The sequence below is a fragment of the Canis lupus genome, chromosome 22, assembly GCF_048164855.1.
Source record: "Canis lupus baileyi chromosome 22, mCanLup2.hap1, whole genome shotgun sequence".
Lineage (NCBI taxonomy): Eukaryota > Metazoa > Chordata > Mammalia > Carnivora > Canidae > Canis > Canis lupus.
The window spans coordinates 51,432,126-51,457,428 of record NC_132859.1 but is presented as its reverse complement, the minus strand read 5'-3'; the positions used below and the strand labels follow the sequence as shown (position 1 = coordinate 51,457,428).

Genomic DNA, 25,303 nt, shown 5'->3' with positions numbered 1-25,303 from the left:
AACATGCTTTGTTCTTTTTAATCTTCCAGCTGTAGGGGAAATGCTTATCAGTTATTTGCCAGATTGTATTATAAGCTGTACCTTCAATCATCTAGCGGAGTCTCAAAAAGGGCAAATCAAAGAATTAATAAACACAAAAATGGAAGAAAAGAGGTGCAATGAGGTAATGGAGACATACTCATCTACAGAGATGATGTGTTTCCCAAAAGCCACTATTTCCCGGTACATGGATTCAAAGCAGCACCACTCAGTCCCTAGGATTCCCAGCTTTGGTGGATAAAAGACAGAGATAAGTTCATGAAGTAAAGGGAACACAGAACAACTTGCTGAGTGTCCAATTCTCCAATCATTTTGCCAATAGCACCACACCTTCAAGAACTCAAAAGCAAATCCCAGCTTTCTACCTGGTAGAAGTCTGACAGACACTGACAGTTACTTACAAAGAATCTATACAATCATAATTCCAAGTTATCACTACTAAAGCCTTGGGAAGATCTAAAAACTGTCTTGGGAATCTTGTATAACATTTTTGGACAAATGACCAACGGTAACTAAAATATCGCTCAAATGATCCTCACATACATTACTTATCTGATAAATAAATGAGCATATTTAGCCTCTTGTTACATCATAGGATCATTATTTGCTTTAAGTGCATTCAAATTTACTAAATACATCAAGATTAACTTAAAGAAAATAAAATCATGAGCTCCTAATGTAGAGAATCCTTTTCTATCCAAAAAAAGCTGACTTAAAGAAAAAAAAAAAATCAAGACTCATACTTAACAAACACTTCATTGAAGGGCAGTGTTTTGTTTGACTTTGGACAGGCTAGTCTTCTGCGGTATAAACCTGATTCCAGGTATAGTACAGAAATGTGGGGGACTAAGGGCCAGTCTTAACTTTCCCAAGTCAGCTATGCCACTTCAGCCAGGTTTCTTCACACGCCTGGGTTCCCCACTATGAAATGGTGTTTGGGGTAGAATAACCTCAAAATCCTACCCAATTTGAATATACATGACTTCAATAAATCAATATAGCAGAAAATGCCTGTTTCTACTGGGTGGAAATAAAAGGCAAAGGGAAAGAAAAAGAGGAAAGGGAGGGAGAGAGAGAGCAAGCGAGCTTTCATTGCAGACATCTGGACATCTTGCAGACACCTTGCAGACATCGGGACAACACAACTGAAGAGTGTTTGACTTCTGCCAGCAATGTGAATGGAAGGAAATAGATTCTCCCCTAGTGTCTCCAGAAAGGAACTTGGTCAACTTGATTTCAGCACAGTGAGACCTGTCTGGGACTACGGACATCCAATACTGCAAGTTAATCCAATTGTGTTATTTAAGCCACAAAGTGCATGGTCATTTGTCATGGCAACCATGGAAAACTAATCCAGTTTTCTAATTAAACTATTTTTGTTGCCTGGAAGTAGGGTATTGCTGTAACAAATACCTAAACATGTAGAAGTAGCTTTGGAATTGGGCAGCAGGTAGAGGAAGGAAAAATATTGAGAAGGAGGATAGAAAATTTTGTCCAGATTTCCTTAAACAGTCTTAGTAGAAAACCAGATGTTAAAGACTCTGCTAGCAAGGGCTCAGAAAGGAGCATGGTAGAGAATGCCTAAATTGTTGGGAACAGATGGACAATGAGGTTGCTGCTGGTAAGGGCTCAGAAGGATGTCCAGAACAAGTTACTGGAAACTGGAGGAGAGCAGATCCTTATCATACTGTGTCCTGTAGCAGTGTAGAAAGCAGAGCTTGTAAATGAGCCAGGACACTGAGCTAATCCCTTTCCAAGCAGATTGAAAACCTCTACCTCCCAGCCCTGTCTCCAAACCCCAGGGCCACACAGTCTTCTAATGCAGCTGACTGATGCCAGTCAAGGGTGCAAGAGCACAGTACATGAAAATGCAGGTGCGACACAGATCAGCTATGAACCCGACATGACAACAGGCCAATGCAACCTGCTGATAGGTCTGAAGCAGGGGAAGGAGTAAGGGCCATGAGAACAAGAATGATAAAAACAGTGACAATACGAACATGCCATGAAATATGCTTTATACATGGGTAGCTAGGTAGAACTATGTATCTCTCTACTTTCCAAAGGGAAAGTGGTCAGAGAAAGACAAGCGGGCCCACAACCCACTGCCAGAAGTGGAAGAGCAGAACAGAGGGCCAGGTCTGATTCTACGGCTGCAGTCACCATTCATTAACAATATAACCTGCCAAGAACAAGCAGAAGGGGAGAGAAGTCCAGACCTAAAGCCCCTAGAGCTAGGGTTTGAAAAACACGGCCCAACTTAATCGTGACATTATTTTGGACATTTCACATATATGGGATCATATAATAAGTGACTTTTCATGAATGGCTCCTTGCACTCAGCATATGTTTTGAAGTTCATCCAGGCTTCAGTACATATCAGTACTTTGTTCCTTTCCATGGCTCAATATTCCACTATAAATATATATATATATATATATATATATATATATATATATATATGTATTTACAATATATATTTATTTATATACATAAGCTTACTTCATTTTACTATGTTTCACACATGTGGCTTTTTTTTTTTTTTTTAATAAGCTAATGGTTCAATACTTCAGTGGAGGAGGTCACTGCTGATGTGGAAATTAGAATCAGAAGTGGGACCTGGAGATGGGGCTGAAATGTCGCAATCTCAGGATAGAACTTTCACAGATAAAGAGTTGCTTCTTATAGATGAGCCAAGAAAATGATTTCTTGAGATGGGATCTACTCCTGGTGAAGAAGCTGTGAAGACTATTGGAATGACAACAGAGAATTTCAAATAGTACATAAACCTAGTTGATAAAGCAGTAGCAGGTTTTGAGGGGATTGATTCCAATTCTGAAAGAAGTTCTGTGCGTAAAGTGCTATCAAACAGAAATCATTGTGAGAGGAAGAGCCAATTGGTGTGTCAAATTTGACTTATTTTAAGAAATTGCCACAGGCACCCCAGCCTTCAGCAACCACCACCCTGATCAGTCAGCAGCCACCACCATCAAGGCAAGACCAGTAGAAAGATTAAGTCTTGCTAAGAGCTCAGATAATGGTTAGTATTTTTAGGCAATAAATTATTTTTTTAACTTAATGGTATATGTACATTGTTTTTCTAGACATAGAAAACCATTGCACAGTTAATAGAATATAGTATAAACATAATTTTTCTATACACTGGGAAACCAAAAACTTCATCTGATGCACTTTATTGAGATAAAAGTAGTCTGGAGCTGAACACACAATTTCTCAGATATATGCCTATATCACAATTTGTTTATCCACTAATCCACTGATGGACATTTGGGTGAAAGAGAGAAATAAGGAGTGACAACTTAATAGGTACAAGATGTTCTTATGGAGTGATGAAAAAGTTTTGAAACTAGAAAGTGCTGCCCAACACTATAGGTCACTAAACTGTATATACTCTAAAGCAGTTAACTTTATATTATGTGAATTTCACCTCAATTTTAAAGAATATTAACAGTGATGAAAGTGTTCTAAACTTAGATTGTGGTGATTGTTGCAAAACTCTGAATATACTAAAAACCACTGAATTTAACATTTTAAAATGGGTGAATTTTGTGGTGTGTGAATTTTATCTGGTTCAAAAAAAAGTCAATGACTCAACTATGCAAACTGCCACTGAGGCTAGGACTCAGTTACTCAAGTGATTCTTTTAAGTGTCCTGAAATCCCAATACAATAGAAATAACAAAGTATCTATATGGTAAAGCAAGGCTGTTTACAAGTGTAAATGACAGAAATGACTAATTGTGTGGTTTTTTTAAAAGCAAAATTCCAAAGAGAGACAAATGCAAAGGCGAATGGTGAAAATATGTGGCTGGACTGCACAAATCATTTGGGTAAGGTCCAACAAGGAAGTCCCTGTCCTTAAAAGGAGGCTGATGTAATCACTCCTCTCCCATCTCCTCCAGTAGAGAAGCAGTCCCTTAGGGGAAACCATACTGTAAAATCTTTCACCACAGAGCTGTCCTCAATACAAGTGGTGACACTCTGGCCACTGTGCTACCTTACCTTTTCCTTACCTAACATGATTCTACATAAACACAGCCTTCTCATTTGTCAACTGTAAACTCTCCTATACCACACACTGTTGCATATGTTTTTTAAATCTCAATTTAGTCATCCAACTCACAGATGGTGACACCCCACTTGAATACCTGGCTGCCCCTTCCCCACAAGAGTAAAGGCTCACTGGTCCCCAAAGGAAGTAGCCCAGCCAGAACTGAAAGCGGGTGCTTCTGGCTAGAAAGGCAGCCAGAAATTGGGAGCCCATCCCTGCCAGGGTTCCAATGAATACCCTCTTGCAATCAGTCTAAAAAGCTGAAGAAAAATTCAGAGGCCAACCAGTCCAGGGCTCCCAAAGGTGGCCAGTCCCTGAACCACCTATACCAGATGAATGGGGCAACTTCAAACAAGGCCCAGAAATTCTGACTGGGCAGGCCAGTGTGGACCTGAGGACACTTTATCTTCTCTAGTGCTCCCCAGCTGTCCCTGATGTGCAGCTGGATAACACCAACTCTATCCAACTCCCTGCCCAGTGATGGATGTCCATCAACAAACCCCCACCACCACCCCGCCCCAGCTGATCATGAGACACAGCCTCTACTGGAAAGCTCTGTGGTCAGGTTTTATAAACAACCACTTTAAACTCCTTGAGCAGTGCTGTCCAACAGAACTCTCAGCAATGCTAGCAATGCAGTAGCCACTAACTCTGTGTGGTAGCTGAGCACTTTGGGACAGGACTAGCATGTTACATAAATGAGTCAAAGATGGCCTCCATGTATTGGCCCTATATTGTCTCTTCCCTGCAGGCTGAAACCCATTACCTCCAAAGGCCCACCAGCACCAAACTCAAACTTTCACATACCTGGTTATTTAAAAAATAGTCAAATAGGCACATTTCAGCCATTTAGATGAACTGTCTGCTTTGCATATTCTGTAAACCTCAGCAACAATAGTTACCCATTGGTAAGAGTTTCAAGGCCTTGAGCTATTGCTGCTGCTGCCCCAGAGGTTCACCTGGATAGAGGCTCTTCTCCTTCCCCCCCCCCTCCTGGGCTGTGGCCCCCTCTCCTGCCACGAGAGACTGTTCCCACATGCAAACCTGTCCAAGTGTTGCCCAATAAAGCTCGTGCGTGCCACTGCCATCTCACAGTCATCTTTTTCCTTGATCTGCCCCCAAATCCCTCAAACCCCCTACATAGTACAAATGGGAAACTGAATTTTTAATATTAGTCCAGTTAATTTAAATAGCTACATACGGCAAGTAGCTACATCAGACAACACAGCTTCAGTTCATTTAATAGTCCTTCGCACACAGCATTTAGTAGTCAAGTATATACATGTGCCAGGTACTATCCAAGGCCTTAGGAGGATAGCAATAAAAAAAGGTTTCCTGCCTTCTGTATATTCTAGTAAATAAGCAGATACCAGAAAGTGACACATGCAATCAACCACCCTTCTAGGTCAAAGAATCTCCAGTCCTACAGGTGTCCCTCAGATGGTGGTGGGGCTTGCAGAACTTTCCTGGTTGTTTCAGTTTGTCAAAATTTCCCATAAAATGTGGTGCCCAAAACTCAAAGCAAAGCTCTAGTCTAAACCATAACTGTCACTCCACAAAATGGCTTTAATTATCATAACTGAAAAATATGGAGTTTTCACATAAAAACCTGGGTATCCAGCTTCTCTTGAAAAAGCAGATATCCATAAAACCTAAGGCTGCAGGGGCAGATGTTCATGGCTTTCTACTCTTCAGACAGATACACAGGTCCTCTTTTCCCAGCCCCACACCTGCCATAGGCCTTACCACAGCAAGATTTTATAAGAACTAAACAAAGTGACCAATGTACGTGCAATGCTAAGACCAGGGCCTGGAACATCAAAAGTGCTCCATAAACAATAAGTAGCAGGAATGCTGCTCTCCTGGGAGGCATCTGAATCTGTGACTGCCTGGCAATGGGACTCTGTACCCAAGCTCTGGGCAAATTTATTTTAGCTCAAGGTTCATTCCTGCAGACTCACAGTCACTTATAATTCTGCTTTTCCTGCCTGTTTGTCCCCAGCCTCTGCACACCTGCCTTACATTATCTTAAATAAAGGACACTCCATGTATCCCTATCTATTTTCACAAAGTGCTGCACATTCTCGTCATAGTCTCTTTCCAATCTGTGCTGACACATCCAGGAAGGTTGGCAACTTCCCTTCCAAATGCAGTTTGGCAAATCAAGTTGTTTGCTCCAATCTCTTGGAAGTGCCCTAAGCAATGCCCTCCTTGAGGACATCTGCACCCTGAAATTTCCTACATTTCTAAGAGCAAGAGAGCAATCATGGTGACTCAACAGGATTTGGCAACTACTAGTGGCTCAGCCATGTTTTGCAAAATCCTCTGTAACTTCACCAGGCAAACCTAAAAGGTGTTCTCCATCCCCTTCTGCACACAGGACATCAGGGTCTTGAGTTGTAGACTGAAGGCTCTATGAGATCAAAAACAATCTGTGATTTTGTGGGAAAACCTATGGACCAGAGCCCCAGGTATCAAGGTGACCCTTGGAACCTAAGGAGGTCAAACAGCACCAACCCCAGTCTTTCAACTGATTGCACCTTGAATTTGTTGGTTTCTCACATTCCTTTAAACTGGGGCTCCCTGACTGTAGATGTCTTCATTTTAGCAATGAAAACAAGTTAGAAACAAGTTAAAAGAGCCATTTGAAACACACACCTTGGGGGAGGGCTGAGAAGAAAACATTGATTCCTGACTCCTCATTACCACAACTTTATGATGGTCCCATCTGTCTCTCCATCCTGCCTTCCTTACTTTTCGGTCTTAAAAAGTGAAAAGGAAAATGAACGTAGTACAGACTTTTAATTAGCTTAAAATCCTTCAGAAGTTTATTGAAAAAGTAGCTTCTAAATTTTCAATGTATTCACTCTTCAATCCTTAACTTTTATATAGAGACATTAAACAGCTATTCTCTCTTCCTAGACTGAACTATGTTCCAAAAGAGAAGGAGTATCAGTGTTATTATAATCATGCTGATAGAGTTTATAAAGCATTTGGAGAAACTGATGCCAAATAATAAGCTTGCACTAGTATGTTAAAGTGCTTAGCTCATCTATATTCCACACTGAATAAAGGGATTTAATGACCACATTCCCCATTATAGCTTAAACACAAAAATTCAAGAGCTTTGCCATAAAAACTTGTTTCCAAAGCATAATTTTAAGAATATGCTTCTCAGTCATTGCCCAGCTGCCAATGCTATCCTTATTCATTCCTTTCTGCTTCTCTTTTGACTCCATTACTCTAACTTTATATAAACCACTTCACTCACATAGACCTCAGTGACTTCCGCAGCCAAGCAGAGCTAACATCACATTTCATGGCAAGAGTCAGGAGACAACCTAAAGTATCACTAGGTGTCTCTTCCACTAAAATCTACTGACCTACTTCTGTTCTCTTGATTGAATAACTTATCATCCAAGTTCATGGGGGTTTTTTCCTGCTTAGCTCATCTAAAGTTTATTCTATAGTTCAGATTGCTTTACTTCACTCACTATACACAATGCTTTCCTGGCTTAAGGTGAACCCTCAACTTTTAAGGTAAATCTAGAAGACAATGAGGTAATAAATGATCACAAGAGAAATGAAAAATAGAAAAGAATTACATCAGAAAAAAGAAAAACAACTACAGTGTCACAATAATAAAAGTAGAAAAGGTGAGAACTCACTTTGAAAAAAGAGACCATTAACAGATATATAGAAACGGGATCAAATACATAAGAAAAGAAAGAGTTTAGTTAACACAGGAAAATAAGAACAATGTTCATCGACAGGGAAGTCAAGAAAATGTCTTATATAAACACAGTTTTATAAAAGGCAAAGTGGAAAAGATCAGCAGCAGATGATGATTCTGAAACATCCAATTAGTCCTGCCATTAAGTCAGAAATCCCACAGAGGAACTGAAAAAATAATGTACTTAAGTCTGCCCCTGTGCCCTGCAGCCAGGAGTTGGGCCCACCCAAGTGCCCTCAGGTGCTATATGCCCTGATTTTCAACACCCTGCACCTCAGGGTGAACTCACAACCAGTTGCTCTTTCATTTCTCAGTAGAAGCGTAGGAGAAAGCCTTGTTTTCATGGTTTCTGTGGTAAAGAACTGCCAGTCCTTACATATTCATTCTAAAAGATTCCTCAGTCATCAGCAGACCATGTCTTCATAGTATCCACAACCAGTAAAGTGACCAACTTGTCCTGGTTTGCCCAGGGTGAGCACTGAAAGTCCTCCGTCCCTGGAAACCTCTGAGTTTATTCAGTATATTCCTTACCTTTCCACTGGCCCAAGGGGTCAAATATTACCAAAATCTCTTCTCTGCAAATTGCCTTTCTGAAGTCAAAGCGCTCCTCTTTGCGATAGCCTTCCTTCAAATGTGGTCCTCTCATTATCATTAGTGAATATTCAGTCTGTTCCTACAAAAACTAGCCCTTATTATGTACCACACCCCTAGGCACACCAATAAATATTTCCAATATTTCTATCAACTTGTAATCAATCAGTTGATTGTTGATTGACTGTAGTCAATCAGTTCCATAACTTTGAGGCTGGTCTACATGGGGCCTCTTGGTCCTCCCTAAAAATTCTCAGGAGACAAAATTCAAGAGAGAAACTTAAGTACATAAGTATATTTTTTAAATGTATGTTTAAGGATCCTGCTTTGGACTGTTGGGGATTTACCCCAAAGATGCAGTTGCAATGAAACGCCGGGACACCTGCACCCCGATGTTTCTAGCAGCAATGTCCACAATAGCCAAACTGTGGAAGGAGCCTCGGTGTCCCTCGAAAGATGAATGGATAAAGAAGATGTGGTCTATGTATACAATGGAATATTCCTCAGCCATTAGAAACGACAAATACCCACCATTTGCTTCAACGTGGATGGAACTGGAGGGTATTATGCTGAGTGAAGTAAGTCAATCGGAGAAGGACAAACATTATATGTTGTCATTCATTTGAGGAATATAAATAATAGTGAAAGGGAATAGAAGGGAAGGGAGAAGAAATGGGTAGGAAATATCAGAAAGGGAGACAGAACATGAAGACTCCTAACTCTGGGAAATGAACTAGGGGTGGGGGAAGGGGAGGAGGGCGGGGGGTGGGAGTGAGTGGGTGACGGGCGTTGAGGGGATGAGCACCGGGTGTTATTCTGTATGTTGGCAAATTGAACTCCAATAAAAAATTAATTTATTTAAAAAAAAAAAAAGGATCCTGCTTCGGTTTTTAGCTAACAAAACATGGTGTATTTAAATTCTGGAAGGTTGGGAGAAGCGAAGGCGAAAAATCTGAGATTTCTTTATCAACTACTTTCCTGCGCTTCTTCGTCCCTATCAGGAAAAATCTGCAAGCCTGAATTCCCACAAAAGTCGCTTAACGAGGGCACTTTCGCTCTTCACTTTTTCCCGAAAGCCGCTGCGGACTGCGGCCGCGAGCGGTGGGCAGGTGCGGAGGCCGGCGCTGCCCGGAGCACCAGGCGCTTCCGCAGGAGGCCGCGAGCGCGGGGCCGGGAAGCCCTAGGACCCCGGCAGGCGGCGGACCCCGGGGTCCGGGAACCCAGCAGGAAGGTCGGGACAGAAGGGGCGAGGAGCTAGGGGCAGGCGAAGGAGCAGCCGCTCCGCACACTGGGAGGAGCAGGGGCGGAGGAGACGGACTCTGAACCCGGGAGCGAGAACGAGCGAGGACGGGGCGCAGGGGCGCAGGGGCGCAGGGGCGCAGGGCGGCGCTGAGCCCGTCTCCCGCTCCGCTGGGTGAGTTCTGCCGGGGGCCGCGGGGGCGGCGGCTGCAGCGCGCCCACGGCCGACACCGCGTCCTCGTGGCCGGAGTGGGGCCCGCCGCCCGCCGCCCGCCGCCCGCCGCCCGCCTCACCGCCCCGGCCTACCTGCCGTCCTTGGCCGCGGGGGCCTGGCCGTCGTCGGTGACGATCTGCGGCCGCAGCGGCCGGCGCTGCCGCAGCCCGTCCGCCTCGCTCATGGCCTGAGGAACAGCGCCGACCCCACGGCCGACCCGGGGCAGCAGAGCGAGAGCCGCGCGGGCCCAGCCGGATCGCCGCCCCCCGGCCGCCCCCCGCGCCGCCCCCCGCGCCGCCCCCCGCGCCGCCCCCCGCGCCGCCCCCCGCGCCGCCCCCCGCCGCGCGCGGAACTGACGTCACCGCCCCGCCCTTTCCGGCGGCCGGCTCGGTGGCCCCCGGGAACCGCTCCGGGCTCTCCCCGCGGGGTAGGCGTGCCGAGGCCGGGTGCCTGGCCGGGCGCGGGGCTCAGAAGCGATCCCCGAGCGGTGCGGACGCCTCCGAGGCCCCGGAACGTGCGGTTCGGCCCCTGCGCTCCTGTCGTCGCCGGCGCCGGGCCAGAGTGGTGGCTGAGGAACTGCGGCGGGGGCTGCCGGGGCGACGGAGGACCGCGCCGCGCCGCGCGTTGCAGCACAGCGGCCCCGGGGCGCCCGGGCGGGCAAAAAGTACCAAGCTCGTGTTCTCGGAGGCCCGCGGCGGCAGGGACACCAGCCGCACGCCGGGGTCCTCAGTCGGCGGATCCCGTTCAGGGGAAAGCGTGGGGCAGATGCTGCGCTGTGGACTAAGGCCGTTGAGCACTAGGGCCTTTCGTTAAAACAGAACTTTAATGCGGTTTGTAAAGGGCTGCCCTAGCAGTAGACGCGGGCCACGGCAAAGCTACCATTAATCACGACAGGTGAGGTCCAGGAAACTCGGGGCAGTCGTGTGTCGGCGGCAGCTCGGCCAGCTGGGGGCGCTGCGCGGGCCCCGGCGAGCTCCCTCACGGAAGCCCTGAGATCGTCTTTAAGAGGTCATGGAAATGCGAGACGTGGAGCACGACGTGAGAGGGGAGTAACACGGCCTCGGGAGAGCGTTGGTCAGACTGAGGACCCAAGACGTGCCTGGGATTCTGCGGAGAAGCAGGACTCCCGGGGAGGAGACCGAATGCACGGACTGCATCGTCCTGAGAAAAGGCATGTTCGAAATGAAGTATTAGGAATTGATTTGCTTATTGCACTTGGAGGCTCCCCTTACCGCGCAAGCCATTCATTGCCTTCCTCAGTGTTAGATGGCACCAGAAGCGCACGGGACCGCTTTCAGTGAGAGATGAAGAACCAGCGTGAGGGAAGTGAAGAGCTCTGCAGGGACTCCAGGCCGGCCGGGCCGGATTCGTTAAGGCCTTGGCAGTAGCCTCTTTGATTCCCTGTCCGGTACCACCAGCAGCTGTTGAATCCGGGATCCTTTAGACAGCGCTGCCTGAGCTGGCCCCTTCCTGCCCATCTGGACTCGCCTCCCGCCCCGAGTCTCAGACGCCCAATCAGCATCGCTTGCCATTCATTCCTGAGTCCCTGCCTCCCTGCCTACGTCTGTATTATTCGTTCTTGTGAAAGTGCTTTCCTTCACCACTTGGCCAAAAAACTTTTTTCATTCAGGACCCACTTCAAGCATCCTTGCTGAAAACTCTTCCCCTAATTTCTCAAGCAGAACATCTTTGAGTCTAAACCACTTTGAACATGCCCCAATTATAGGACTTAGCTCATTGCATTGGAATTATTTGTATTCCATGCCCAGTTTTAAAGCCCACCAACCAAAAACAGCCAGGAGCATACCTGCAAAAAGTTAAGTAATGGTAATAAAGTTAGGTTTATTGAACTTGTTGCAGCAAAGAAATTTCAGAGGACTTGTCAGGCTCCTCAAAAATGGGAGTTATGGATGGGTCCTTGAGTTAAATGTTTGTGACAGATGGTCTAGGCAGGGATGGGCCAGCATTTGTAATTAGGAGACTCACTGGAGGAGTCAGACCTGGGACACATGAGTCCATATTGAGTTATTGGGAAATCAGCTTGTCTTATCTTGGTGCAAGTGGTCTGAATAAACTAAATGCAGGGGTCTGAGCTTACATTATTTCTGTGGAATGGCACAGTTTAGTACCATTTTTCACAGTGAGATCCACATTGCTGGTTGTGATTTATTTCAGTTCTCTCCCCAGGCTCCAGCCTCACTGCCTCCCAGTTCTTAGCAGGGAGATGGGACCTGTGTAATTGGTTAGACCAGATTTCTCAACCTCAGCACCACTGATATCTTGGGCCAGATAATTCCTTGTTAGAGATGGCAGGGAGAAGCTCTCCTGTGTACTGCAGTATGTTTAGCTGCATCCCTGGCCTCCACCCACTAGATGCCAATAGCATCGCATCTAGTCATGATAATCAATAATGTCTCCAGACATTGCCTTGTGTCCCCTGGGAGACAAAATAGCCCCTGGTTGGGTTGTGAGCCACTGGGCTACACCGACCAGAAGCCACCCCCCTGCACCCTGAGAGTAGGCATGGGGCCCACTTGCACTGAAACTCTGGCTCATGTTGAAGGCATTTATCTCAACAAATCACAGTTCCAGCATGGAAAGAGAGGCACTGATGCTGGACAAGCAGCCAGTAGTGTGCCTCACAGCTCAAGGTAGAAATACTCCCTATTTTCAGTCCAGTGCTTTTTCTCAGTCCCATGTTGTTTCCATTTCTTTTGCAGGTATCTCCTGTCAGGTGCTCAACCAAGTGCTGTGACAAAGGTGAAATAAGGTGAGCCAATGTGCATACATATTATAATCTCGGAGATAAGCATAATTGCTATAAAACAGTGCAATGGAGGAACCACAGTGTATTGGGACCACAAAGAATAAGTCCCATCAGGTAGCAGTGCCCAGAGAAGGTTTCATGGAGGAAGTGACCTGTGAACCAGGCCTTGGATAAGTAAGATTATAATGGGCAGGTTGAGGGGATGGACAAGGACAAGAAACAGGCTAAGAGGGAAGCATGGGGTATCCAGAGATTGGTCAGCATGGGGGTGACAAGGTAGACTGCAAGATTGTGAGTAGTCAAGGAAGAAGAATAAACTAAAAGGTGTTCTAAAGAGGTGAAGGAGAGCTGCAGTAGACAGAGCCCTTCTCCCTGCCCTGAATCCAGGAGAACAGGAGTGACTTGCTCCAGACAGGCTTCAAACGAAGTTGTTGTGTTGTGATGGGAAAGTCTGGTGTCAGCTCAGGTGGGACAGTGGAGAGTGTAAAGTGAGAGAACGTAGAGTAGCTTGTTCAGAGTAGAAAAAGTATCTTAGAGATCATCTAGTTGCCAGACACGGAGATCTACAAAAGCCCACTTAAGATGAAGGAGGGACTTATCAGAAGGATATGAGGGTATCTCGTGGAACTCCAACACAGAAAATACAGCCTGGCCTCACAGGGACTGGTATGAGGACCTGGATAAACAGAAGGTCTTCCTCTAAGTATCCCTGATACCTCGCTGTGTGGTTTTGTTTTGTTTTGTTTTGTTTTTCTCTTCATCCCTCTGTGATTCTGTGGCAAGCCTTTTTATGTCGCTGCCCATCTTCTTTGCTGCCCTCTATTATAGCTGGATACAGTGTCACATTTCCAGCTGTTAAAGCTAAGGTGGTCACAGGTTAGATTCTGGCCTTGAGTTAAAAGTTAAAATCTAGGGTTTCTTTTGGCATCTAGGAAAAGTTCCTGGTTTTCCAATAAAAAGGAGAGAGAGGGTCCTGCCCTTTCTTCTGCTCTGAACCCTACAGTTATGCTTAGAATGGCAGTAGCATCTTGTGACTGTAGGAAATCACCCTGAAGTCGAAAAGACAATACACCGAGAACAGAAAACCTAGGCTGCTGACCCATGCCAGCAAACACATACCCCTGGGCTTCTGGGTTACATGAGGAAAACAACCCCTTGGGCATCTAAGGTCTGGTCAGCTGAGCACTTTGTGCTTGTACCTGAATGTATCCCATCTGCTGTGTCAGCAGTGTCCACTTGGACATGCCCCCATGTCAGAAAATTGTTGCCTCAAGCCCAGGTCTCCATGACTTCCTGTTTTGGGTATCCCACCAGCTAACTACAGTCTCTTTGTCTTAAGTCCAGCTCCCTGGACTGAGACTCTGATATTTCCAACTTTGGTGAGGTGCTCAAGTCTGATTGCTGTGTTAGAAGACAGGATCCCACATTCTACTGCACATACAGGGCAGGGAGGAACAAGAGCAGAGACCAGGCAGCATAGGCATGAGCAGGGCAGGCTGCCACTCTGATGTCTGCCCCAGTGAAAAGCAGGCAGGGGGAGAGGTAAAGATTATAAATAAGTTGACTGGAGAAAACTGCCTTAATTACCTAAATGAGGATGCTAAGGTCAACCCTGACTTGGTAAGAAAAGGTGCTCAGTAGGAGAGACATTGGCCAGTCAGCATCTGCATGGACACGGACATGAGCATTCATTATTGTTACCTCTGTTGGGAAGTGAGCTCATCTGCTTCATTGCTTCCTTGGGAATGTTAGCACTGACATTTCCTGGTTGGCACAAGTCACTTGTCAATCACATTTCGTTACACCCAGAAACCATTTCTTGAAAGCAGCTAGTTATTTCCCTTCAGACAATTTCTGCTCTGCCTTTTTGAGCAAACGTATGCAAACTTATAAGAGTGAGGTGTTTCCTTGACTCAGGAATACAGAGATGTGTGGTTGGGCTGAGATGATGTCCTTTGGGAAAGAATCAGCCCAAAATGTCTGTGCATCCAGAAGGCTGCTCAACAGTTTAGTCTGCAGGAGCAAGGAGACTAGGCATAGTTACCTAGTTGGTGGCTCTTACCAAGAACATCCCAACCTGTCTGCAAAAGAAGTTGGCAGGCCACCTATTCCAACAGACTTTCTAAACTCATCAGTACTTACCAGTTTGTTGATGATGTCCTAGGACAGCCAGCCCCAGGTTTCTTCCCCTTTGCTCTTTCTAGGTTTATTTAGAGTCAGATTTTTGCTCACTGGATTGTCACCTCCTTGGCCATAGTTGGTACCCTTTGGTGCAGGTGCCAGGGGCACTAACCAGCTCCTTCTCTGCTGTTTGGAATAAAGGCTAGTACAGGCAGGAACTTCAGCTTCACACTTAGCAAAGGCCTCCTGTTGGTGCGCTTGGAGGGTCACAGCTTGCCTCTTGCATGGCTGATTGGGAACAAATTTCAGGGCATCCTTGTCCCCGTATCCTTAAGGCCCGGAGAAGAGGAATCTGGGCAACTGAGCAAAAGAGTTTAGAAACAGGCTTTTTTTTTTTTTTTCTTCCCCTCTTTTCTCTCCAAAGAGTAAGGTAAGAGAACAAAAATGATACTCCAGTACTTCTAAGCCAGGGCAGCAGGTAGAAAGGGCTTTTTTTGGAGACAGGTTCAGGGAGCTGAACCCAGTGAAGAGACCCACTTTATCCTGAGTGCATCTGCAGGTTCCAGAGGAGAAAGTTATGAGGCCATGCTACGTTTCAGACAGCTTGTTCTGAGTTGGGTCAGAGACCTCCTGATGAACATTCCTACTGAGTGATTCTATCATGTGAGATAGAGCAGTGGTTCAGTGCTGGCTGACCCAGCACTGCGCCTGCTTGCTTGGTTTTCCTCCTGTATCACAGCTCCAGTCCTCACACCTGTCCCTAGAGTCACATTCCTAAGCAAATCATCTGCATGCAAGCCCTCATCTCAGGTTCTGCTGTCAGGTGAGACATTGGAGATGAAAGCAGTAAGCGATTTAGAAAATAGAAGGTGAGAAGTTCCAACATATGGGAAGTTTGGGATCCTTAAAAAAGAAAACCAAATAGGCAAAAACTATATTTGAGGAGATAATGATTGAGGTATTTCCAAAACTGATTAAGATGGATATCAAGCTACAGATCCAAGAAGCCTGGATGAATAAAGAGCCCAAACAGGATGAATAAAATCTAGTCAATAACAACAAAAAATAATAATACTACAAAAGCCAAAGAAACGTCGTATTCACAGACCCAGAAATTACATATTTGCTTGATTTAATCCTGTTATGTAGCAAAATCCCCAAAGTGGTGAAGGGAAACTCCAGTGAGAGGTCACTAAAACTCAAGTTGGCATCACCCATCACCACTCCTCCAAAAACACTGTCTCAAGAAAGCTTCCTCTTGGCCTAGCCAGGATACCAGTTCATAGACCTACTCAGAGGTCAACAGTAAAGTACCTTAAAAAAATAATAATAAAAATTAAATGCCACTGATATTCTTCAAAGCTCTTGGAAAAGGGGCCACACCTTTGGTTTGAGCTCAGGGATCAAGAGTGGAGCCAGAGAAGCTCCAGCCACACCCCAGCTGTGCCTCTCCCCACCTCTGCCTCAGAGGGCCATGCACAGAGGAGATGAGGGGATAGAATCCAGAACCTTCTCAGGGCTTCCTTACACACAGTGCCCAGCAGTGTGACCATTGCTGCTGCTCTTTTCATGTTGGGTATCCTGAAGGTGGTTGGTGCAGTGGGTGCAAATCAGCCCTGCAGGACTAAGAGCTCACATTAATTCCACAGCCGAATCTCCTCTCATCACTCAGGCCCAGGAAACAGTGAGAATTCACACTCTTTTGTCTGCACCGTGAACTCACTGCTCTGGATAAACTAGGGATGAGTGTGCACCTGATCAGCTCATAACTCCTCTTTAGATAAACACTGTGCACTTATGTCATGAACATTAGCCATGATTTCTTTTTTCCGTTTTTAGATTTAACAGGGACATTTTCCCTTTAGGAATTATGTTGAAAAGCTGAATTTTCCCTTTGAGCACAACTTTTGTTTTCTTTTAGCTACTCTAAATGAGAGTTATTCTTCAAAGATACCCCATACTGCTTCTTTTCTGAATCTGAATAGAATTTGCCTCTGGGATTTATGGTTATTAACAAGTTCATGCTGGCCTGGAGACACAATGAACACTGAGATTAGCTGTCTCTGGATCCCAATCCAACCCTGTATGTTTCCATGCCATCAGATGTCTCCTCTTTGCTTTCACTGTAGCTGCCTGCTCTTCTGTTTCTCCATGGCCCTGACTTGGTCTTTGTCAGGATATCTCATTTATGACAGAAAATCCAGAGCAAAAAGTGATGTTGGGGTCAGGGCAGGCCTGATACAGCTTGACTAGCCTGTGCACCTCTCCCTCCAGGCTCCCATTTTTTTCTGTGCTATTCTGTTCTCAAATAGGCCCTGCCCCCAGGGCAGCCAAAAGCCTCCACATCCTGTCTTGTGGCTACAGACTATTCCTGTAAGAGAGTAATCATACCATGATACCCCACCACATCCTGGAATCAAAAACGTCTCTGCACAGTGAGTTGCCTTTCCATGCATTGGCTCAGGCCCCTGGATATCCCCCCCCCCCCCCCCCCCCCCCCCCCCCGTCTTCCTGCCACCATCTCCAGAGCACAAGAGCAGACCCTGTCCCTGGGCACAGCCATTCCCAGCTCATTTTATATGCAGCAGTTGGTCCAGTCTTTGGGAGCCACCCAGACTGGGGCCTCTCATATCCCACCTGCCACCACACCAGTTCAGTGCTATTCTCCTAAAATCATCTTTTCTGGTCAGTGAAGGACATAAACCTCATCTACCCACATCTAAAAAAAGGATAACTCTGCATCATGGGATGTCTCTCAGGCAAGCCTATGCTGCTCACGGATGCAGTCTGTGACACCAAGATTGTTTCTGCTTCCTCGTTCTTGTCGGTGTTCCAGACTAGCACCCACCACCAGAACTCTGTGATGGGAATGCTGTTGTCCAATCTGTTAGCTTTTGGCCATGTGCTACTGAACATATGAACTGGGGCTACTGGCATTGTGGAACAGAATATTTTATTCCATTCTACATATATATTTTTTTACTTACACCTAAAGTGCTACATATAACTAATGTATTGGATGCACAGCAATCTAGACACAGGTAGGTTTACCAAGTAACAATCTGAGATAAGTGAGTTCTGAGTGTATATTTCTTCCCTGTAATGAATTTCCTCCCCAGTGGATTTTTTAGTGTTCTCTTTTGAATGAATAGGCCCCTTCCAGTTTTGTCCTTAGGATCATATTCAGCCACAACAGGAGCATTATTTGATCAAAACATCACCACAGAAAGAAGAGAGTGAACAAAATAAAACTTTATTTGTACTGCCCTGGTGACTGTCCAAGTTTATGTCCAAGCCATTTCATAAATAGTGTCATAACCACAGTCAGCCAGGTCCACCACATATGCGGTAGGTCCAAATGCATGATTCTGTGTTGCTAAGCACTGCTTATTGCTTTGCAACAGACAGCAGATCATCACTCTCTATATCTGTGGGCTACAGCTAATAGCCATCCTGTTGGTCACAGGCATACTCACCTAATCAGAGAAGCAAGCACAGCTATGACCCATAATAGGTGTTCAGTACCCCAGACACCCCGTGAACACCTCCACAGCTGCAAGGCACCATATAATATGGGGTATAGATAAGGACAACCTTTTCCTGTTCCCAAGGACCCAGCTCAGTAGGCTGCCTTCACCTGTACTTCATGCCATTGGCCCCTGCATGCTTGGCTAGTAAAGAAACACTTTGCAACCTAATGATTTATGTCCACTTGCTAAGGTTCAGATGACTTAAGGCATACTTTAAAAAGCCTTGATTCAGAGTTGCAAGTCTCATCCTTGAACATCTGTGGTTCTTCCCACACCAACCACAGAATGAAGGACAGGCAGTTTTGAAAGACCCATTTCTAGCCAAATTAGTGCCCTAACAAGGAGTCACTTGAGTTTTCGTGGGCTTCCCCTTAACATCCCCACATATGTGGAGCATGTTGACCTCCAAGGTATCCAAGATGGAGAGGGAAATCTTTCCACATCTTAGCTTGGAGAAACAATACATGAATGGTTCTAGAGCTAAAATCAGAGCTCATTCATACCCTCACTTTTAAGAGTTAGGTTTCATTACACATAAACCAAAGGAAATAGAAATGTATCAAAAAAAGGATACTACAAGTTTGAAAGTTATCAAGATAGCTATATTTAGACAGAGATACAGACATTTCCAATACAGATTCCTTAGTATGCCAAACATTAAAAATTCATCCTCTGACCTCCATATTTCCCCATAAGCAAAGGCACAAAAGGAGATTTTCATAACTCTAAATGTTACGAAGAACATGTACATATAAATCTACACACTACATGTGTGTATTTGCACATTCTTCCAAAATTATAAAAGTATAAAAATAAAATTTCTGCCTTTTTGTATCTAGAAACATCCGGAAAAAAACATTGCTTCTAGTTCTGTGATCTAAGCAGACATGCTTTACCAGGCTTTTCACCTTCCTGTGCTGTCTGGAGGCAACAGAAATGGAGATGACCATGGCTTTTCATTCCAGGAAACCAAATTTGGGACAAGGGGAACAAATGCTAATAAGCATGTCTGATAGTACCTCTTCATGGTTCTCAGCAGAAAGAAGGCAAGGCTTAGCATAGGCTTCACATTGGGGCAGTATGGGTTATGCTCTGGAGAGTACTGCTTCTGAGATAGCAGGAAATAAGCAAATCTGAGAGCTACATTCTGTTAGGGGTGTGGACACTGGGTCTTGACCAGAGCTCCTCACTGAGAGGAAGCTTGCTTGTCTTTGTATTTCTGGTAGGCACTCAGGATTTCTGTGATGACACTGGGGTCCTCCAGGGTGGTGATGTCCCCCAGATCTTGAGTTCTGCCTGTGATTATCTTCCTCAGGAGCCTCCGCATGACTTTTCCAGACCGAGTCTTTGGAAGACGCTTCACTACCTGGAAAGGAAGGGGTGCACCATTCAAGTTTGGGTGGTGCCCAGACTCCCTGCAGCATCCAAGTGTGTTGGGATAAGAAGGGCTCTGCCCAGCAGATGACACCCTCACTAAGAACTCAGTAATGAATGACTGAGGTGCCCGACTCACCCCAGAGATCATGGGGGTCTGTGATTTCTGGTTTTATCTTCCCACAAATCTGGACATAAACTGAAATCTACCTGAAGGTCAGAATCAACCATATGTTAGATTTTGCTGAAGCCCTCATTCAGGCAGGGTCTGCCCATACCGTGGTTACCTCACTGCCAATACCTCTGTCTTCCGTTTCCTACATTGCTGAGGGCTCCCAGGTAGCAAAAGAACCAAACACAGGCCATGGCAACTTGTCTCCGCCTACGGGCCTGAACCAACACTGCTTTTTGCTGACATAAGAGCTACTTTAGAGAAAAACGTTGTCTTGTTCAGCATTTGAACAGTTTACATTTAACATTTTCATACAACCACAGCCTCTTTTATGTCAAGAGCAATACGCTAAGAGCTGTGTTTGGGGCTCATTGAACAGTTACTCATCTTTTGAAAGGGTTGGTTCACCTAGGGGAGCTCAAGTCTCCCTGAAACTCTGGTCCAGGCCAACAGCTTGACTTTGTATCACACCAGGTAAGGCTGAGGCTGCTCCCACCTCAGAGGGCCACCTCTGAACCAAGGAAGGCTGTGGGGGAAGTGTTAACAAAGAGGAATGGAAACCTAATGGGGCTAGAAAGGTGGCCCCATTCTTCCCCAGACCCAACTCCAACACAGATTCCCTCAGAAAGGGGTCTGGCAATATCTCCTGCACTGACATCAGGAGATGTGTTCAGAAACCACACGGGCTGGGGAAAGCTGGCACTTTCCACATGTTTCTTTAGTTAAAATCTCTAATTTTTAGAAGATAGAGACTTACACTAATGAGAGGATGGAAGAATTTATCCCAAATGAAATAATATAAGGCCACAGCCAGAAATCTAAATGAAACAGATATAAGTAATGTGTGATGTAGATTTTAAAGAGACAATCATAAGGATACTCACTAGATTTGAGAAAGAATAGAAGACTTCAATGAGAACTTTACCACAGAAATAAAAGAGTTAAAAAAGAATCCTAGATGAAGAATGCAATACACAAGATTGGAAAGGCATGATACAATTAACAGCAGACTGGAAGAAGCAAAGTAACCAAATCAGTGACCTAGAAGACAAAATAGTGGAAAATATGCTGAACAAAAGAAAAAATTAAGAAACGAGAACAGACTTCAGGAACTCAGTGACACCAACAAATGTAATAACATTTGTATTATAGGAGTCCCAGAAGAAGAGAGAAAAAAGGGGGCAGAAAATTTGTTTGAAGAAATAATAGCAAAAAACTTCCCTAAGCTAGAGAAGGAAACAAACATCCAGATCAGGAGGCACAGAGAACTCCCAACAAATTCAACAAAAACAGGCCAGCACTAACATGCTATAATTAAACCTGCAAAATATAGTGGTAGAGAAAAATCTTAAAAGCATCAAGAGGGATCCCTGGGTGGCGCAGCAGTTTGGCGCCTGCCTTTGGCCCAGGGCGCAATCCTCGAGACCCGGGATCAAATCCCACATCGGGCTCCTGGTGCATGGAGCCTGCTTCTCCCTCTGCCTGTGTCTCTGCCTCTCTCTTTCTGTATGACTATCATAAGTAAGTAAAATTAAAAAAAAAAAAAGAAAATTTAAAAAAATAATAATAAAATAAAAAATAAAAAAAAATAAAGCATCAAGAAAAAAAATCCTTCGTTTACAAGGTAAGAGCCATAAGGCTCGCTGGAGATTACTCCATAGAAACTTGGCAAGCCAGAAGAAAGTGGCATGATATGTTCATAGTGCTGAATGGGAACAATCTGCAGCCAAGTATACTCTGTCCAGCAAGGCTGTCATTCTGAACAGAAAAAGAGATAGTTTACCAGACAAAAACTAAAGGAGTTTGTGAACACTAAACCAGCCACGCAAGAAATATTAAAAGGGACTCTTTTTTTTTCTTTTAATTATTTAAAATTCAATTTAGTTAACATATACTGTATTATTGGTTTACCAGGATAGAATTTAGTTGCATATAACACCCAGTGCTCATTATATATCAAGTACTTTCTTTAATGCCCATCACCCAGTTACTACCCCTTCCCCCCATCCACATCCCCTCCAGCAACCCTCAGTTTGTTTCCTTGGGTTCAGTGTTTCTTATGGTTTGCCTCCCCATCTTCATCTTATTTTTCCTTCCCTTCCCCTAAGTTCATCTGTTTTGTTTCTTAAATTCCACATGAGTGAAATCAATGTCTTTCTCTGACTTATTTCTTAGCCTAATACCCTCCAGTTCCATCCACATCATTGCAAATGGCAAGATTTCATTCTTTTTGATGGCTGAGTAATATCTCATTGTGTATATATACCACATGTTTATCCATTCATCTGTCAGTGGACTTCTGGGCTCTTTCCATATTTTGGCTATTGTGGATATGGCCGCTATAAAGAGTTGGGGTGTATGTTCCCCTTCAAATCACTGTTTGTATCCTTTGGATAAATATCTAGTAGTGCAATTGCTGGGTTGTAAGGTAGCTCTATTTTTAACTTTAAAAGGGACTCCTTAAGTGCAAAGGTGAGACCAAACATGACAAAAATCAAAGAATCAGAAAATCTCAATAAATGACAAAACAAGTAATAAAATAGCAATAAATATATATCTATCAATAATTACTCTGAATTGGGGCTCCGAGGTGGCTCAGTCAGTTAAGCATCTGACTTTGGCTTAGGTCATGATCTCAGGGTCCTGGGATCCAGCCCCACTTTGGGCTCTCTGCTCAGGGAGGAGAGTCTGCTTCTCCCTCTTCTGCCTCTGCTCCTCTCCCCTACTTATGCACGTGCTCTCGCTCAAATAAAATCTTTAAAAAATAATAATTACCCCAAATTTAAACAACTAAACACTCTGATCAAACGCCATATGGTGTCAGAATGGATAAACAAGACCCACCTATATACTGCCAACAAGAGACTCACTTTAGACCTAAAGACACCTGCAGACTGAAAGTGAGGGTGCAGAGAAACATCTATCATGCAAATGGATGTCAAAAAAAAGCTGGAGTAGCAATACTTATTTGGACAAAATAGATTTTAAAACAAAGACTGTGACAAGTGACAAAGAAGGACACTATAATCACAGAGGAGTATCCAACAAGAAGATATAACAATTGTAAATATTTATGCCCACAACATGGGAGCACCCAAATATATTTTTAAAAATTAGTAATAAACATAACCTAATTGATAAAAATCCAATAACAGTGGGTGACTTTAACATCTCACTTACACCAATGTACAGGTCATCTAAACAAAATCAATAAGAAAACAGTGGCTTTGACACTGAACCAGAGGGACTTAACAAATAAATTCAGAACATTCCATCCTAAAACAGCAGAATACACATTCTTTCAAGTGCACATGGAATATTCTCCAGAATAGATCACAAATTAGGTCACAAAACAAGCCTCAACAAGTACAAAAAAACTGAAATCATACCACGTACACTTTTTTACCACAACAGTATAAAACTAGAGATCAATCGCAAGAAAAATTTTGGAAAAATCACAAATACATGGAGGTTAAACAACACTATGAAACAACGAATAGGTCAACTAGGAAATCAAAGAAGAAATTTTTTAAAAACCATGGGGAACAAATGAAAACAAAAACATGAACAGTCCAAAACCTTTGGGATACAGCAAAGGCAGTCCTAAGAAATAAGTATCTAACAATATAGGCCTACCTTAAGAAACAGTAAAAGTCCCAAATAAACCACCTAACCTTAAACCCAAAGAAGCTAGAAAAAGAAGAATGAAGCCTAAAACCAGCAAAAGGAAGAAAATAATAAAGGTTAGAACACAAAGAAATGATATAGAAACTAAAAAAATACTAGAACAGGTCAATGAAACCAGGAGCTGGCTTTTGGAAAAAATTAATAAAATCAATAAACCTCTAGCCAGCCTAAAAAAGAAGGACCCAAATAAATAAAATCACAAATAAGAATAAAATAATAACCAACACCACAGAAATACAAACAACATTATAAGAATATCATGAAAAACTTATATGTAAACGAATTGGACAACCAGAAAATTGGATAAATTCCTAAAAACTTACCAAAACTGATACAGTAGAAAAAAAAATTTGAACAGACTGATAACCAGCAAAGAAATTCAATCAGTAATCAAAAACCTCTCAACAGGGATCCCTGGGTGGCGCAGCGGTTTGGTGCCTGCCTTTGGCCCAGGGCGTGATCCTGGAGACCCGGGATCGAATCCCACATCAGACTCCCGGTGCATGGAGCCTGCTTCTCCCTCTGCCTATGTCTCTGCCTCTCTCTCTCTGTGACTATCATAAATAAATAAAAATTAAAAAAAAAAAAAACTCTCAACAAACAAAAGTCCAGGCCCAGATGGCTTCACAGGCGAATGTTACCAAACATTTAAAGAAGAGTTAGTGCTATTCTCAAATTATTCCAAAAAATAGAAAAGGAAGGAAAACTTCCAAATCCTATGAGGTTAGCATTACCCTGATACCAAAGGACAACAACAAGAAAAAAGATGGTGGAAAGTCAGCCAAAAAAGACAAAAGACCTAGTGAACAAATCTGGAAGTAAGGCCAAAAAGAAGTAGTAGTCTAAAGGCAAAGTTCAGAACAAGCTCAATAACCTGGTATTGTTTGAAAATAAGACATATGACAATCTCTGTAAAGAAGTTTGCAACTATAGCTTATTATAAACTCTAGCTATTGTCTCTGAGAGACTCAAGATTTGAGGTTCCCTGGCCAGGGCAGTCCTTCAAAAGCTTCTTAGTAAAGGACTCATTAAAAACTGGTTACAAAGTACAGAGCTCAAGGAATTTACACCAGAAACACCAAGGGTGCAGATACCCCAGCTGCTGGTAAAGAGACATGAACAGATCCTGCTAACTGTATATTTTGGAAAATAAAACTATTAAACCCAAAAAGATGGGACACCTGGGTGGCTCAGCAGTTGAGCACCTGCCTTCAGCCCAGGGCATGATCCTGGGGTCCCAGGATGGAATCCCACATCAGGCTCCCTGCATGGAGCCTGCTTCTACCTCTGCCTGTGTCTCTGCCTCTCTCTGGGTGTGCCTCTGATGAATAAATAAATAAAATCTTTAAAAAAAAAAAAAAAGATTCCACTAAAAAAGAGAACTAAAGGTCAATATCCCTGATGATCTTGGATGCAAAAATTGTCAATAAAATACATTTTAAAAAATTGTTCACCAAGTTCAAGTGGAATTTATTCCTGGGTTGCAAGAGTGGTTCAATATTTGCAAGTCAGTCAACGTGATACACCATATTTTTTTTTGATACACCATATTAATAAAGGATAAAAACCAAATGATTTCAACAGGTGGAGAAAAAGTATCTGATAAAGTACAGTACATTCATGATAAAAATCCTCAACAAAGTAGGTTTAGCGGGAACATACCTCAGTATTATAAAGGCCACTTACAAAAAACCCACAGCTAGTATCATTCTCAATGGGGGGGAACTGAGAGTTTTTCCTCTACAGTCAAGAACAAGACAGGGAT

At 44.0% G+C, this 25,303-nt stretch overlaps 2 protein-coding genes, 1 long non-coding RNA gene and 1 pseudogene across 3 annotated transcripts in view; 2 read left to right on the top strand and 2 right to left on the bottom strand.

The window, feature by feature from the left end:
* Positions 1–10,150, bottom strand: part of APMAP (adipocyte plasma membrane associated protein) — a 33,629-nt gene extending 23,479 nt beyond the window's left edge. The window contains exon 1 of the mRNA XM_072793624.1: positions 9,980–10,150. Within this exon, the coding sequence (XP_072649725.1) occupies positions 9,980–10,071 (92 nt within the window). The 5' untranslated portion in view covers positions 10,072–10,150. The remainder of the gene's footprint in view (positions 1–9,979) is intronic.
* An 885-nt stretch (positions 10,151–11,035) lies between these two features.
* On the top strand, positions 11,036–21,460 carry LOC140614358 (uncharacterized). The gene is made up of 3 exons (XR_012015252.1): positions 11,036–11,703; positions 12,608–12,657; positions 19,621–21,460. It is a non-coding gene; the product is annotated as an uncharacterized lncRNA (long non-coding RNA).
* ACSS1 (acyl-CoA synthetase short chain family member 1) overlaps positions 18,886–25,303 on the bottom strand; it is a 58,462-nt gene continuing 52,044 nt past the window's right edge. Inside the window, exon 14 of the mRNA XM_072793623.1 lies at positions 18,886–19,671. Within this exon, the coding sequence (XP_072649724.1) occupies positions 19,492–19,671 (180 nt within the window). The 3' untranslated portion in view covers positions 18,886–19,491. The remainder of the gene's footprint in view (positions 19,672–25,303) is intronic.
* Positions 22,184–24,900, top strand: LOC140613740 (small ribosomal subunit protein eS25-like; annotated as a pseudogene).